Source organism: Monodon monoceros, unplaced genomic scaffold, assembly GCF_005190385.1.
Source record: "Monodon monoceros isolate NGI ecotype Baffin Bay Population unplaced genomic scaffold, NGI_Narwhal_1 Super_Scaffold_11, whole genome shotgun sequence".
NCBI classification, from domain to species: domain Eukaryota; kingdom Metazoa; phylum Chordata; class Mammalia; order Artiodactyla; family Monodontidae; genus Monodon; species Monodon monoceros.
The window spans coordinates 98223632-98239653 of NW_021703767.1; the positions used below are offsets into that span (position 1 = coordinate 98223632).

At 36.2% G+C, this 16022-nt stretch overlaps 1 protein-coding gene across 1 annotated transcript in view; it reads left to right on the top strand.

Annotated features, from left to right (window-relative positions):
- The window catches only part of ZBBX (zinc finger B-box domain containing), a 99895-nt gene that overhangs the window by 10952 nt on the left and 72921 nt on the right, over positions 1–16022 (top strand). The window contains 3 exon segments of the mRNA XM_029214815.1: positions 2727–2775; positions 3644–3753; positions 9591–9686. Coding sequence (XP_029070648.1) covers positions 2727–2775; positions 3644–3753; positions 9591–9686 — 255 coding nt within the window.

The window sequence follows — 16022 nt, forward strand, 5'->3', positions numbered from 1 at the left end:
GAAGAGAAAACAGGTGGCAGTAAAGGTACATTTTTAGAGGTTGTTTTTGACAGGCAGTAAGGCAGGAAGCTGTGGAAAAATACTAATAGGAAGACCTTGACATTCTTAGTAAATTTGAAGGCAAGATCATCTGTTCAGATTAAGGAAAGGAAACGGGGTGGATCTGAGGTTTTTGGAATGGAGAAGATTTGGAGTAGCCAAATCATGTGAGAATCATGTTTGAGGTTTAGTAGCAAATGGATGAATGGATTGCTGAAGAGCCATAAGAGCCCACAGGGCTTATTCAGCATGGATTTGTAGGGGACCCAGTTGCTATTATTTCATCACAATGGTTGGTAGATAATGGGAGGTCTAAGAGGAAGGAGGTAAGGAGATTGCAGTTTGCACTGAGAAACTCTGAGTTTGGGATTTTGAAAGTATGGCCATTCAGATTGCTGCTTAGGTCCAAGGTTTGGTCATAATGGTCAGGTGGCTGAGGAGGCACTTAGATGTTCATAGTAGTCAGCATGTCGGAGGGTTTTCAGCATCAGGATATCAGGTGAACATGGACAGTAAAGTCTCCACGATCATCACCCAGAAATGTGCTGGAGAGAAATACTGAACAGACTGCTGAGGTTTCAGGTGGAAGAGGATCCTGGGTATTGATAAAGGTGGTAAGTGGATGGTGGGGACCTTCAGTAGAGGCAACTTCACGTATTGGTGAAAGCGGACCAGTATTCTGGAAGCAGCACTGGGGAGCAAACAGGGAGAACATTTTCCTTCTCTCCTGGTGAGTGAAAGGGGGTAGAAATGGAGCTCTTTCCTCTGGAGAGTTCTGTGGAGAAGGTTGAGTGTGAGGAAAGGTGGGTCCAGTTACTGTGAACTTTTGGAAGAGATATTTTAAGGAAATTTTTAAGGCATAAGATAAAGGACTCTTTAATAAGGGCTTCATGGAAGGGCAGAGCAGCCTGGACGGAAGGACAAGTAGTGGAGAATGGCAAAGGTTGAGTAGCTAATTGGATTAAGAATGAGGATGTTTGAAAAGGTGGCTTGTGGAAGGAGTGTGGGCCCAGCACGGTGGATTAGGACATTAGTGGCAGGATGGAGGCATTTGTGAATGCCAGGGAGGCCGATGAATACAACGTAGTCTGACCCCAAGGGCCCAGATGATATGTCTGTGTGGTAGAGACACTAAGCTGCCCTGACTCCTGATAGGACCCCTTCAGCATCTCCTGGTGGAGTCATAAGTGGGTTAATAAGGTATAGGCTTCAGTATATTGAATTCCTGGTGTTTTATATATACACACATATGCATATCCATATATCTTTATGGTGTTTGCCTGTGTGTGTGTGTATCCCTGGTCCAACCCTACTCCACCCTCATCTCTTTCCTCAACAGATAAAAATCAGACTTAGGAGGAAATTCTATTTGCCTAAAAATAGTAAGCTAGCAGTTTGTTCATTGAAATATTTGTATACAGTTTGATTCATATGAAGTAAATATGGCTATATTCATAGAGCAGAAAAATATTATTCACAGTAACAAGAACAAAGTATAACATGTCCCTGATAATGAATTCATTTTGCTTTGGTATATGCATTCTGCCCAGGTAGCCTGTAAACACATAGATCATGTTGCAATTCAGATGTATCATTAAGGTAATAGTATTGGATAATTTGGTTATAAAAAATAGGATTAAATTATCTGTAACTTGTACAACACTGCCAGTTTAAAAATAAAAGTGTGGTTCACATAAAAATTGATTATTTCAATTCTATTGTCTGCTGTGTTTGGTACATAGCATTTGAGCAGCTCCTTAAAGAATGGGAACAAACAAATGCCCTTTTGAAGCAAAAGCACTAGATTCACTGAAAATAATTAGGCCTAAATTTTCAAAGATGACTGCAGTTGGTACAGCCATAGACATAGAGGCAACCATTATTTTCATATTCTCATGTACAAATTGGGCAATTGAGCATGCAAATTGAAAATTGAAAATGAGGCATGAATTGACAGTGTGTGTGTATAAGTGTGCGCCATGCTCCGTGAATGTGTGTGTACTTCAGACGTTGGTCTTAATAAGACCAAGGCAAGTATGTGCAATTGGAGAGTCTGTTTTGTTTCTTAAACTCCTAAGATCCAAGGATTTTAAGTGATTATTTATTTGAAATACCTATCCATAATTGTTACTTACTCAATTTTTTTGGCTACAACTTGGGAAAGTCAGGGATCACAAATAATATATTTGAAGGTTATGCCTATGATGCTTAAACATGTGGTTCTCTGATTTGGGCAATTAAGATAATAATATTAGCTTCTACAGTTATGTGAGCAGAATAGCTTAGTCAGAATTCAGCTTAGATTCAGTCTACACAAATATTAGGCTTTGTGTGTTTCAGAAAGATCAGAGATAGAAAAGGCTTACTGAGCCTTTATAATATCTGAATGCTAGTGCTTTCCTAAAATCATTTCATGGTGATATGTAATTTTTGTTTAAAGATAATTTGTGACATTTAAAAAAAAACTGGTTTATATATATTTCCAAAATATATTTTTCTTTTATGAATTTTCTCTTGATTTAATTAAAATTCCTATATATGCATTAAAGATCTCATATTATTCTTTCAAAATGTTTGTTTTGTTCAAGATGCACCAAAATGTCATGGCTTTATAATATTTTTATTAGTAACTTAAACTTTATTTGAGTTTGTATACCTGACATACAATATCTATTTTATTAATACAGCTTTCTGCTGGAAAAGTGAAATTAAAATTACTGAAGGAGCAGCTTCAAGGTAAACAGTTTACCATTGTATTATTAGATGCTGAACGTATTTCTTTTTTTTACATTTGAATTACATAGAAAATTTAAGTGCTAGAACTGTTCATGCAGCATAAAGATTCTAAACCCCAAAATGGTGACTCTTTATCTTTGATACTCAAAATATATTTTATCTGTATTTTGGGGAGGGGTGCTTATTTTATGTCAAAAATCAACTTAGGATATGATCATAATAATAGTATTTTTGAAAAGTGAGGACTTTCATAGCATTGTTCCTTAAACTCTAGGAAGAAAATTTTAGCAGTATAAAATTATAGATTGAAATTTTACTCTGGGAAATTAAAAGAATATTGAAAATTGCTTTATATTTTAATACATTATTTGAAAATAGCAAAAACCAAAAATAAAATTTGAATTTACAGTACTTCTAAAAGAAATAAGATTTTTAAAATAGAGGATAAACATTTAATTTGGATAGTTAAGATAATTTGATAGAACAAATTATAGAAATATATATAACATTTATTATAGAAGTTGTTCTGTGTGGGCTTTAGTTTGATCCAGAGATGGGGCAGAACACTATGGGAATTCTATCCAAAGCGTAGTTTTTAACATTCTGTAATTTTACATGTCCAGTTCAACTGAGTTTACAGCAGAATGGATATGGGTGGATATGTGTGGCCCTGTGGTCACAGTGGGTGGGAGGGGGACTGTGGGCTCCCTAGTCTACTGGGAAGATTAGACTTGGCTACATGCCATTCTTATTGGGCAACTAATATTTATATACTGTTTGAGAATTTAGAAATGTGCATAATTTCCTTTATCAATCAGAAAACTGAACATCGTATTTTAATGTGATTGGTCTTTTTTTTCCCTTTCAGAGCCAGTGAAACAACCATCTAATTATAAAATGGCAAATTCTTCTGAACATGAAAAACCCAAGATAAAAGGGAAGGTTTGTGGGCAGTGTGAGAACAAAGCCGCTCTGCTAGTATGTACACTGGAGTAAGATCAGACTTTCACACGGGCTCATACACCTGTCCCGACTTAACCTGCTTGGTAGCCATGTCTTTTTCTTCATGATCATTACTAAGGGTGAAGTGTGCAGGCTGCCAGGAAAGGCCAATGCTACACGATGCCCTGAATCTCATCCTCTCATTCTTGTTTAAAGACACCACCTAACTTTTGTCCTCTCTCCCTTGGATCGTGCCTATCAGCACAAGAACATGCAGTATTTCTCGAACCAAAACTGGAACAGAAATTCTTCTTTGATCCCCACATCTCCCCCTGTACCCCTTTTAGTAACATTTCTAAAGAGCTGTCTACACTTGCTGTCATCACATTATCTCCTCCCATTGTCTCTCTCTCTCTCTCTCTTTTTTTTTATTGAGGTATAATTTACCTACTGTGAAATGGACAAATTTTAAATGTATACACCCCCATCAAGATAATAGAATACCCCAGAAAGTTCCCTTGTGCCTTTTCCAATTAACTCCCACTACAAAACCAACTATTCTGATTTTTAGCAGCATACATGTAGTGGTGCTAAACCTACTGAAATTTATATAAATGGAATCGTATGGTATGTATTTTTCTGTGTAGGGCTTTGTTGTTTTTCTGTATTCTTGACCCCTTAACGTTGGAGTGCCACAGGGCTTAGTCCTCAGGCCTCTTCTCTAGTCTGTTTATACTTGTTCTTTAGGTAGTTTCATCTACTCTCTTGGTTTTAAAGCCCATCTTTATTTTGATGGTTCCCAAATTTACATCTTTAACTCATCTCTCCCCTGAACTTTCAACTCAGACTGCCTAATCAACACTTCTACTTGGATTTCTAACCAAAATCACTAATTTAGTGTGTTCAAAATTCAACTCTTAATATTTCCCCATCAAATTTTTTCCCCCCAAGGTCTCCTCATATCAATAAAGGTCAACTCAAACATTGCCTGTCCTAACAGCTCTTTATAAAATAGCAACAGCTGAGATGACTCTCTATAGTTTTGTGAAGCTGCCTCATTCATCTATATAACATTTATCACCCTTTAGTGTATGTTTATTTGTTTATTTTCCACTCACCCACAATGTAAATTTCATGAGCGTAGGGATTTACTTTTGTTCCCTGCTGTGTGCTTACCACCTTGAATTATGCCTGCAATTTAATAGGTACTCAGCAAATGTTTGTTGAATGAGTCATTTCTTTAAAGCGTTTCTGTTATTGAAAACACTGTTACCATTGAAGCTAACTGAAAGGAAGATATCCAATATATTTTGCAATTAAAATATTATACATACCTAGGAAGCAGTTTTCCCCCAAAGAATTTGATTATAACTAATGTTTGTGGATCACTATAACTAATATTTATTAAATTTCAGAGAATTTAGTTATAATCAGTTCTGGTTTAAGATTGTATTACTAGCCTTATTTCATGGCAGTTTTAACTGAGCTCAGAGAGTTAGAGTGCTTTAAGTCTAATAAAGCACTAATAATATTAAATGTAAAACCCTGGCTCTTGGTATAATGCTCTTACTTTTACATCATACATCATACTATTTTTCTCCTTACTTGATATGATGGTGGAATTTTAACAAGTTATACCTATCCAGAAAAGTTAAGAAAATATAAACAAATGCTAATATTCCTGAAGTTTGAAGTATGAAAGCTAAAAGGGTCTTATGGCAGAATTGAATTGTTGGATCCCACTGTTCATGATCTGAAAAAGTATTTGCATAGGAGCTATGAGTCAATATTTCTTATTAATCCTCTTCTATGTTGAGCACTTTTTAAAGGCCATGGAGTTCAAACAATATGGCATATGTAGATAAGATTTGACTTGGAAATAAAGGATCTGTTTTTCCAGAGAGAAGGGAAAGCAAGCAAAGGACATTCCCGGACAGTATAAATGGCATGTGCCTTGGCTGGAAAGCAGATGGGAGTGATGAAGTGTGCAGTGATTACAAAACTGATTTGCCTGAAAACTGTTGTAAATAGAAGTCAGGGTTTAGGCCCCAACCATTCTTAAAGGATTTACTAAGATTTTAAGAAAAGATGTTCTTTGATCTGAAATGAAAATAATATCCCATGGTATTTGTTAAAAGCACAAAAAATTATTTAAAAACTCAAGCTCGGTAGATGTAATGAACTCTATAGTGTTGAACTCTGAGGTTACCTTGTGTTCTTAGCTTCCATCATTCTAGATGGTCATGCTGACTGGATAATCAGAGTCAGGCTTTCTATATCTTATGACAGGACCTTAATCAGGGAAAATTGTACAGGGATGGGAGGTAGGGAGTAAGAGCTTACATTTTGGGGGTTTGAATCTCAACTTTACCTGTTGTTAGCTATGTGAACTTCAGCAAATGACTTAATTCTTTTGTTTCTGTCTTCTCCTTTGTAAAATGGGACAAAACGGGTAACAGTAGTATAACGACCTCAGAGTTATTGAGGATAATGGTTAATGCATGTGAAGTATTTAGCATTGTGCCTAGCACATTGAGAAGAGATAGTAAATTGTATGCCTTTTGTTGTTGGCACATTTTATATATGTTGCATTCATATATGTTGGTGGTAAAAATAAAACCCCAAGTTTGCAGATTTCTTATTTTTAAAAGAAATTCCAGTGGCTTTAGGCTGTTTCTACATAACAAAAGTGAAATGGATAGTTAAAAATTACATATTAATTTGGCAAATGTGGATACTTTAATTAAACTCAAATGGATTCTGAAGGCTTAGCATAAGTGATCTAGCCTTGAACAAATTAAAAAGATATTTGCTAAAACAGCACTTTAGTACTCCATCGTCAAAGAAGCATCTGTGGTGGAATGGCGTCCTTATCCACATTTTTAGTATGTTCCTGCCAGTTATACAAACTACCTAAAAAGATTTTCCAGTTGGCGGTCATTTTAACCCAATTTAAATCCACATATGCTTGTGTAACAAAATATATAAGCTTACTCTGTGACTCCAGCTTTGATCTTCCAGTATAACATCTGTTTGGCTACTTTCATTGAAAGTCTATTGTTAGCAAATATTTGGCTTAGAATTATATGCTGAAACTGACTCTCAGTCCTCTATATTACATTGTAAAAATGGTGCCGAACATTTATGAGAAATTCATTAAAATATTAGCTGACATGTTGTAGAATACATTTTGAAGTCTACGTTAATACAGTAATACTTCCATATGTGTATGTGAAATTATAGCTTTTAATTTTTCACTTAAAAATTACGGATTTAGATAATGTTTGTATCATCATTTCTCTAAGAGACTATAGCTCTTGAAACAGGAGTTGAAAGGCTAGGATTAGTTCCCATACTAGGGATAGTATTTATTTTTCTTCCACTAAAATTATAAATCCAGTTCTGTGTAGCTATAATCACATTTGAAAAATACATTTGGGTTTTGATAAATACCAGACCATGCAATCATTTGACATTTTGGCTTTATTTTGTTGCAGATTTTATGAAGGTTTTCTAATAAATGATTAATACTGAAATTAATGGTCAATGATTATGAGTAATGTGGGTCTTGGGTAAGAGCTTAAGCTTTGAACCAGACTCTGGGGTTGAAATCCTGGCTCCATTAGCTGTATGACTGGACAAATTCTCAATCATTATGTTCCTTTGTTGCCTCATCTTCACAATGGAGGTACAATGGTCATGCTAACCTTATGGGGTTATTGTGAGAATTAAATGAGGTGGAACATACGAAGCCCTTAGAACAATGAGTAAGTGCTCCCTGAATGTTGTGGATATTGTTATTGTTATTTGACCCTTACTTTTTAGCTTCATTTTAGTTATATACAACTCCCTACTCTTTTAACCTATTTTTGGAGTGTTGTCCTAATCATTTCATATTTAATAAACATGGCTACATTATTGTAGGTAACCGCATCATCATGTGGGAACTTGCAATACAACTTTAAAAAATTGATGGACTCTTATTGGGTTTTATTTAATTTTTATTGAAGTATAGTTGAATTACAATGTTGTGTTAATTTCAGGTATACAGCAAAGTGATAGATATATATATGTATATATATTCTTTTTTTAAAAAATAATTAATTTATTTTTGGCTGTGTTGGGTCTTTGTTTCTGTGCGAGGGCTTTCTCTAGTTGTGGCAAGTGGGGGCCACTCTTCATCGCGGTGCGCGGGCCTCTCATTATCGCGGCCTCTACCGTTGCGGAGCACAGGCTCCAGACGCGCAGGCTCAGTAGTTGTGGCTCACGGGCCCAGTTGCTCTGCGGCATGTGGGATCTTCCCAGACCAGGGCTCGAACCCGTGTCCCCTGCATTGGCAGGCAGATTCTCAACCACTGCGCCACCAGGGAAGCCCTGTATATATATTCTTTTTCAGATTCTTTTCTCTTATAGGTTATAAAAAAATATTGAGAATAGTTCTCTGTGCTATACAGTAGGTCCTTGTTGGTTATCTGTTTTATATATAGTAGTGTGTATCTGTTAATCCCAAACTCCTAATTTATACCCCCCTAAATTTAGTCTCCTTTTCTTCATCCAATACACTCTAGTGCCTTCTTACTCCCTGTGTGGTCTGCACCCAGCAGCTGCATGGGCATCACCCGGGTTCTTATTAGAATGCAGGATCTTGGGTCCCATTCCAGACTTCCCAAACCAGCGTGTGCACTGTAAGGAAATCCCAGGAGATTTGTATGCATGGTACAGTTTGAGAAGTGTCACTGAATTGCGCATCAGGTCACCAGTGACCCGTACAAGGCAGAAGAACCTGGTCTGTCTCTCCCCAGTCTGCCCCAGCTGCTTTATGCTTATTATACCCTGAGAGAGGGGAGAGGAAGGAGGGGGAGAAGGGTGGTGGGCACCCTAAAGGGAGAGGAAATGAAAGAGAGCTAAAGGGAGTGTGAGTTCCTTGGCACAGACTTTCTGACACTGTCTCTCCAGGCCTCATGCTTTCTTATTTGTACTACTGGATGTTCTCAACCTAGGCCAAACTCAAGAAAAGGGGGGCTACTAGCCATTTGCACTATTTTTTTTTATCATACTGTAAAGGGTGTTAGAGTGGCTGTGCGTCTGCACAGTAGTAATTACTCTTGCAGTAAAAATTCCATTTCCTTTTCTCACTTTCACCCTTGCTTGGCACCATCATAGGTAGAGATATATCACATTTTCCAACTTATCCGCAAATTTAAAGAATGACATTTTAGCACCATAGAGAACTTGCAAGACAAATATACACTTGTCTGTAATCATTTCACCAATCATAAACATTGCTGACATGTTGATGAAGATCCATCCAGTTTTTTTTCTTACACTTTTTTTCCTTTGAGGAATCTCCTAAGAATGCTTTAAAACAACATTTTGAGAATCACCAGTGAAGTAGTGCCGTTCAAAGAAGACTGTGGGGAATTTTGGAGACAAATAGTATACACATCCTTTGAAACTAATTGTGTCATGTAGATCAATACAGAAAGATAAAAGAACTCATAATGAAATAGTTTTGACCCGGAGATATTGCTGTTAATTTTTACCAGGTTAAGAAGTTTGATCTGAGGTTGCCGTTTTTTTAGTGATTTATTCAGAAATTGTACATACATACATGCACCTAACACATATATCTAAAACCTACTTACAGCTATTATATTTATTTTGCTATGAGAGTAGTTAAAGTTTATAAGTTAATTTTTCTAAAAGTTACATCTTAACAGACAAATGTTGTCCCGTTTCCTTGGGCTTCTCAATTCGGCTGACATCTAGGTGTGTAATTGGAGAAGTAAAGATGAGAGCAATGAATTTTTTATGCAAGTATTTTCTCAAAGTCATATTTTATAAGATTGTATGATTTTTCAATATCTTTTAAGGTATGCCTTGAATGTGGAGAAGATTATTGTTCAGGATGCTTTGCTAAAATTCATCAAAAGGGGGCACTGAAACTCCATAGAACAACTCTTTTGCAGGTATGACTGTTTAAAACTCTTTACTTGCAGTGTATTTGTAAAATGTTTCCACACAAAGACATATAAAACATGTTTAATTATCTAGAATTTAGGATGATTTGCATTAATTTGTAAAATTCTATTATCTACAGTCTTTACATATAACTTAAAATTATTTTACTGAATGCAAATCTGGATTTTATTTTGTTGTTTAAACTGTGCTTTAATATAGCTCCTGGAACACTTAGCTTGATTAGAGTTTTTACATTACACATTCTATCTGTGAACTTGACATTTAAAAATTAGACAATATTTTTATCTATTGTGGTTTCAAATGAACACATGATTTGTTTTAAGTATTACTTCTATCTAGTTTATAAATAGAAGTCTCTTGTTTTCTTCTCATGTTTATTTTTTTAAAATTTGTCTTTTATTTGTCCTCCTCCACTATTTTTTATTTTTTTATTTTACTTTATTTATTTATTTATTTATTTATTTTTTGCGGTACGCGGGCCTCTCACTGCTGTGGCCTCTCCCGCTGCGGAGCACAGGCTCCGGACGCGCAGGCTCAGCGGCCATGGCTCACGGGCCCAGCCGCTCTGCGGCATGTGGGATCCTCCCGGACCGGGGCATGAACCCACATCCCCTGCATCGGCAGGCGGACTCTCAACCACTGTGCCACCAGGGAAGCCCCCCACTATTTTTTAAATAAGCTTATCTCTCAGGTTTCTACTTTTCCTCCTACATATCACAAACTTTTATTTATCCTCATATAGTTGTTTTTTGAAATGCCTAAACTCAAACGCTGTCAGATGGCTTTAAGATTCTAATACTTAAACAATAATTATGGTTAAATATTCATATAACATTATACCAGTTACGTTTGATGATGCATTGTTTTGTCATAGATTTCATTCATTGTGTGGGGTCAGTGCTAGGCAGTGACCCTACACAGATGAATAACACTAGGATCCTCCTCTTAAGGACCTGGAAATAAAAGTGAGAGTCGAGTACCTTGTATAATGGATTGAAGGGTTAAATATTATCTTGTAAATTTTAATATTGATATCTGTATTTAGAAAGGTCACTGGTAGACTTCAATCTTTACATGTTGCTTCAACATATATAAATATTGGTAGCTCTCACAGATGCTGATGACCCACGTCATGATAACCACAAAGCATAAAACTGACCTTACTTTTTTATCAGTATTTACCGAAGTCTGTTAACTTTTGAGTGGCTAGTCAGTGTTGAGAGCCTTCTGGCAGAAGTGATGGAGGGAAAACAAAAGGAAATCCACCAACTACTCCCCTGCCTCAGGAAGTATCCTAAGACTGGACAGTCACAGGAAATGAAAATTAATGTATACAAAAGTGAGTGTAATTGTTAATATGCAAATAATATAGAATTTAACTAAAGGTACTCCACTGTAAGGGTAAGGAGTGTAATTTCCCACTGTGAATTCTTGTTAGAATTTTCCATTCAATGATTTATTCAGCACATTTTCTGAATTACTGCTCAGTGAATTTAGGCACTGTGCTAGCTGGTGTGGAGGATACAAAGAAGAATCAGACATGGCTCCTTCCCTCAACTTCAGTATTTGACCTTCAAGGTTTATCTAAGTCTGATTCTCTTTTCTCTCTCCCTTCCTTCCCCTCTCTCTTCCAGAACTCTGTCCCTTTCTGCTTCTCTCTCTCAGTCCTCCCCCACCCCCCACATTCAACTTCAAAACACAGTCAGACTTTGCCATGATATGGTTTATTGTAATCCAGAGGCAGATATGACATGGGTCAAATCATGCTTACTAAAAGTTATGTGACATAGCATATGTATAGTAAACATTGAGTATTTTTCTATTCCATGTTAATGTCATTAAAATGGATATATTAGATATCTTAACATAGAAGATGATTTTTGTAAATTATATTCTTATAAAATTCTAAATGTGGAATTGATGCTGAAGTGAGAGAATTAGTACTTACTGAGTGTAAGCTTCATCTCATCCCAGCATCACATTTTCTAGTTTTGGTTGCAGGGGAGGAAAGGTTGGTAAGCCAGAAATAGCAGAATGGTATTTAAGTTCCTAGTGAATTTCTAATTGTAGAAGATGCATTCATCTCTAGAAATTAACATAAATGAATTTCATAATATGTATACAAATCAAAGAACATAGCAAGGAATAATGAATCCTTGAGAGTTTTTTTCAAACACAGGGATTCTCTTATGTATATATTTTAAAGTTAAATAATGATAAATAGCTATATATCTTCTATATTTATGTTACTCTTCTGGATTGCCCTCTAGTCTGTGGAGACCAAAGTTGCTACTTGATGCTATCTTGAGGATTTTCCTGGGAAGTTCATTGTCTGCTGGGGAAGTCAGATTGTGAGGCTGACCCTTAGAAAAGAGCAAACAGAGACCACCTGTATTGGGAGCTAAACATAACATGGTTACTACTCTCTTTGTATATAACATCATTTTATGTACCCGGATTGCTAAGTAATGAAATACTTTGAAGGAGCTATCTTTCTTTAGGTAATTCAAGTAAATTTGAGCCTTTATTTTATTCAACTAAAATTTTAAAATTAAAAAAAGGTTTTTTTAAAGGAAGCTATTTCAGAATATATAACCTACTCCCTCCGATCTTAGTAAAGTGTACAGTGGACAGAGTCTCACTATATATTGGTGACTCCTGCCCATTATGTTGACCAGTAGCTGTTATAACAGTTAATAGGAGGTCTCAACTAGCTGATGTAATATGTGTCACTACACATTCATCCTCAGAGATTTGCTTTTCCGGTTAGTACTTTATTTTTGCTCCTCTATCATGGTCTTACCCATTCTCTGTTATCCCATCTTGAATTTAATCCATTGTCCCGTTAGCTATCTGCCGTTTTCTTATTATTTCTGTGCACTGTTTAGCCCTTTGTTGTTTTTTTTTTTTCAGTCATCTTGCTTTTTTTCTTCTTGTTTCCATCATTCTTCCCTGTGCATTAAGGTAAGGTTCGTGATGCTGTTGTGTCTTGGCCTGATGGCCATTGTTCAGCAGTGAGTGGATACCTCTTTCTGTTTAGCCCTCATTAACCAGCCATAGCATTTTTAGTTTTCCACCACTTTGGTAACTGTCAAAGTCATGAGATTTTTTTTTGTACACCTGTAACTTATATAATATTGTACAGCAACTGTATCTCAATTTTAAAAATATGCAAACTGTGAAGACAAAAAGAAGTCATGAGATTTTTTTTGTTGACTGTTGAATTTGTACCTAATCTGAGAAGTTAGAGCAGACATCTTATATCTGAATATTAAGCATTACTATATAAAAAGCAAGCATTCTAGGCTAATGACTGCTATACTTTATATTATTTAACCTATGTTGGCATTTCTGGTTATTATGAAGAATAGCTTATTTTGAGTGTTGTTAATCATTTCAGCCCCCAGCCTACATACCAGTGAGTCTTTACAAAGTTCACAGTCAGTAGGGACCATTTTGTCCTGGCATATTTTGTTTCACTTAAGAGATAAATCCCTGAAAAATTGAAGACAAACTATTACCATTTCCATGTTGACTAACATAATTTCAAAGGGTCTTTCTTTTGATTTACGATTGATTAATACTTGGAAGTGATTTCAGCACAAGTTTTTTTTTTTTTTAACCTTCTCTAACCTCTGTGAAATAGTTAATTATCTGCAAAATGATGTGTAAATTCATGAGGGGAATTACCAAGGATGAAAATTCTACTTCTGTATTTAGAATGATTTTCAACACTAAGGGTTAAAACAAAAGGTTTTTTCACTTGGTAAGCCTCACATTGGTGAGAAATAAGGCCTCAATATATCAGGAATTCCTATTTCCTTTTAACAACAAAAGATCAAAGAAGAGACAAGGTTAATCAGAGATAAGGGATAACAGGGGGAAAAACAAACAAAAGGCATTTCATTGTGAGGTGTGACATGCGCAAGGGGAGGCTGGATTAAGAAAATCATTAATAGATTCTGGTATATATATTTTCTTAATTAGAATGGAGATTTTCTTAACTGGAAAGGAGAGACCTTGGGAAGAGGGGTGGTTAGTAATGAGAGAAGAGATAACTGAGGTAGACTTTCTATGTTTTCTAATATGAGGCATCTATATGCAACCTCTTCACTTTTTTAACTACGAAGTAAGGTATACCTACATAAATATGGATTATAAGTGGGAGTATTTGTTTGCTTGAACATACCTACAGGAAAATAATTACCAGGCAGAACCTCAGTTATCATAATACTATTTATGCTTTCCGACTTTGGTAGAAAAATGGTCGATTTTTTTTCTTTCATTTGACAATGACCAGTATCAGCTTTTAGGCTCACACTACCGTTATTCTGTTAATGTTCAGGATAATACAGTAATTCTAGGCCATAGCTGGTCCTTTGGATAATATCGTGGTTGCTTACTTGGATGATCCTAATGTACCCGTTTTAAGTGCTGTGTACACACATAATGTAGATGCTATGTGTGCCACCCAGATCTTCCTCTTTAGAAATGAGACACTCACTACCCTAGCTGCCTGGAATGTTGCCTGCATTTGTATCATAGTTGAGTCTCTCCCCTGGAATTGCCTTTGCCCAAAGAGAACTGCCACCTCCAAGCTTACACTCCATCCCTGGAGGCAGCCCATCCTCTGGGCCAATAACTGCTCTATGTTAGGGTACAAATTCCCAGCTACCTCTTGCCTCAATTGGGGACAACTCCGATGGGCCATCACAGCTCCTCCCTTGGGATTGGCAGTTGCATAAAATTCAACTCTCTTCTTTGCCCAATTCTGCTTCCTTCACTCACCCACAGGTGTTCTTCTCAGAGAACGCCCCAGTAAAAGTCAGGCAGGCAAATCTCAGAATTGGTTTCTTGGCCAACCTGACTTGTGACAATATGTAATTCAGAATGAGATTACAGTAGAGATAATTGTTGGCCAGTTTCAGAGTGTACTGCAATTTTTGAAGAGCAATATATAACATCTCTTTCTTCACTTTCCATGTTCTAAACCAATTGAGAAATAGGTATTAGAGTCAGAAGGTAGAAATCAAAATATCAGTTTTATTATCGATACAATCAGAATTGGTGGTTGTAGCATGGGTGTTCAGACAGATCAGCTTCCTGCTATTTCCTGGAACTGAACTTTTTGCCCTCCCCGCCGCCCCAGTGTTATAGACAGGGCAGGACCTACCCAGAAAAACTCCTTAATGGAGATCTAGACTGGAATACATCCCTCTCTGGACAGGTAGCCCTTGGAGAACCCAGAAAGGGCAGAGGTCAGCGCACTCACTTTCTTCTCCCAAAGTCTCACAAATAAGATAGAAATATAAGGATGGGGAGTAAATGTTTCCTCAAAAAGGAATTATCATAAATTCCCATGATTTTAGAGTCCAGGTAATGTCAATATCCTAAATTTGGCTGTTTCCATCTTTTGGCCATTATGAATAATGCTGCTGTGAATATTTATGGACAGGTTTTTGTGGGCATATGTTTTAATTTTTCGTTGCTATACCTCTAGTAGTGGACTTGCTGAGTTGTATGGTAACTCTAGCATTTAATTGTTTGAGGAACTGCCAGAGTGTTTTCCAAAGTGGCTGCTCCATTTCACACCTATCAACAGAATATGAAAGTTCTGATTTCTCTGTGCCCTAGCCAACAGTTATTAATCTCACTTTTTGACCTAGTGGGTGTGAAGTAGTATCTCATTACGGTTTTCATTTGCATTTCCCCGATTACTAATTATGTTGAACATCTTTTCATGTGCTTATGGCCATTTTGCAGTGCTAGGGTTTAATGCAGAGGTGGCCTGAATTCATCTCAAAGGGAAAAGAGGGTGTTTCTGTAATATTTATGCTAAAAGAATCTTTAAGATAAAACGCATATATGCAAGCTCAGAAGCTTGCAGAGATGTTGTGAGGATCTGATTAAATGACAACAAATATAAAAGTATTCTGCTCATAGCAGGTGCTCCATGCATTAGGTTTTATTATTCAGGATATAGTGTTTGTAAAAATTCAATGCAGTTCTTAGACCATCTAAATTTAGAATCTAGAAAACAAAGTATTTTAATGATAATGACTCTAAAGAATTAATGAAATTGTTACTTTTGGTTTTAGGGATTTTTAAAAAGTGTTATAGTAATACATATTTTGGAAGACTTTTGTGAAAATACAGTGAGGTAAAATATTAGAAAAATACAGACCTCTTCCTTATCCAAATAGAAAATAATAGAAGCTCAATATTAGAGGGGACCATAAAGATCATTAGTCTGAGAACCTGTGACTTGCCAATAGAATGTGACAAAGGTCAAGGGGTTTTGCAGATGTAATTATGGTTCCAAA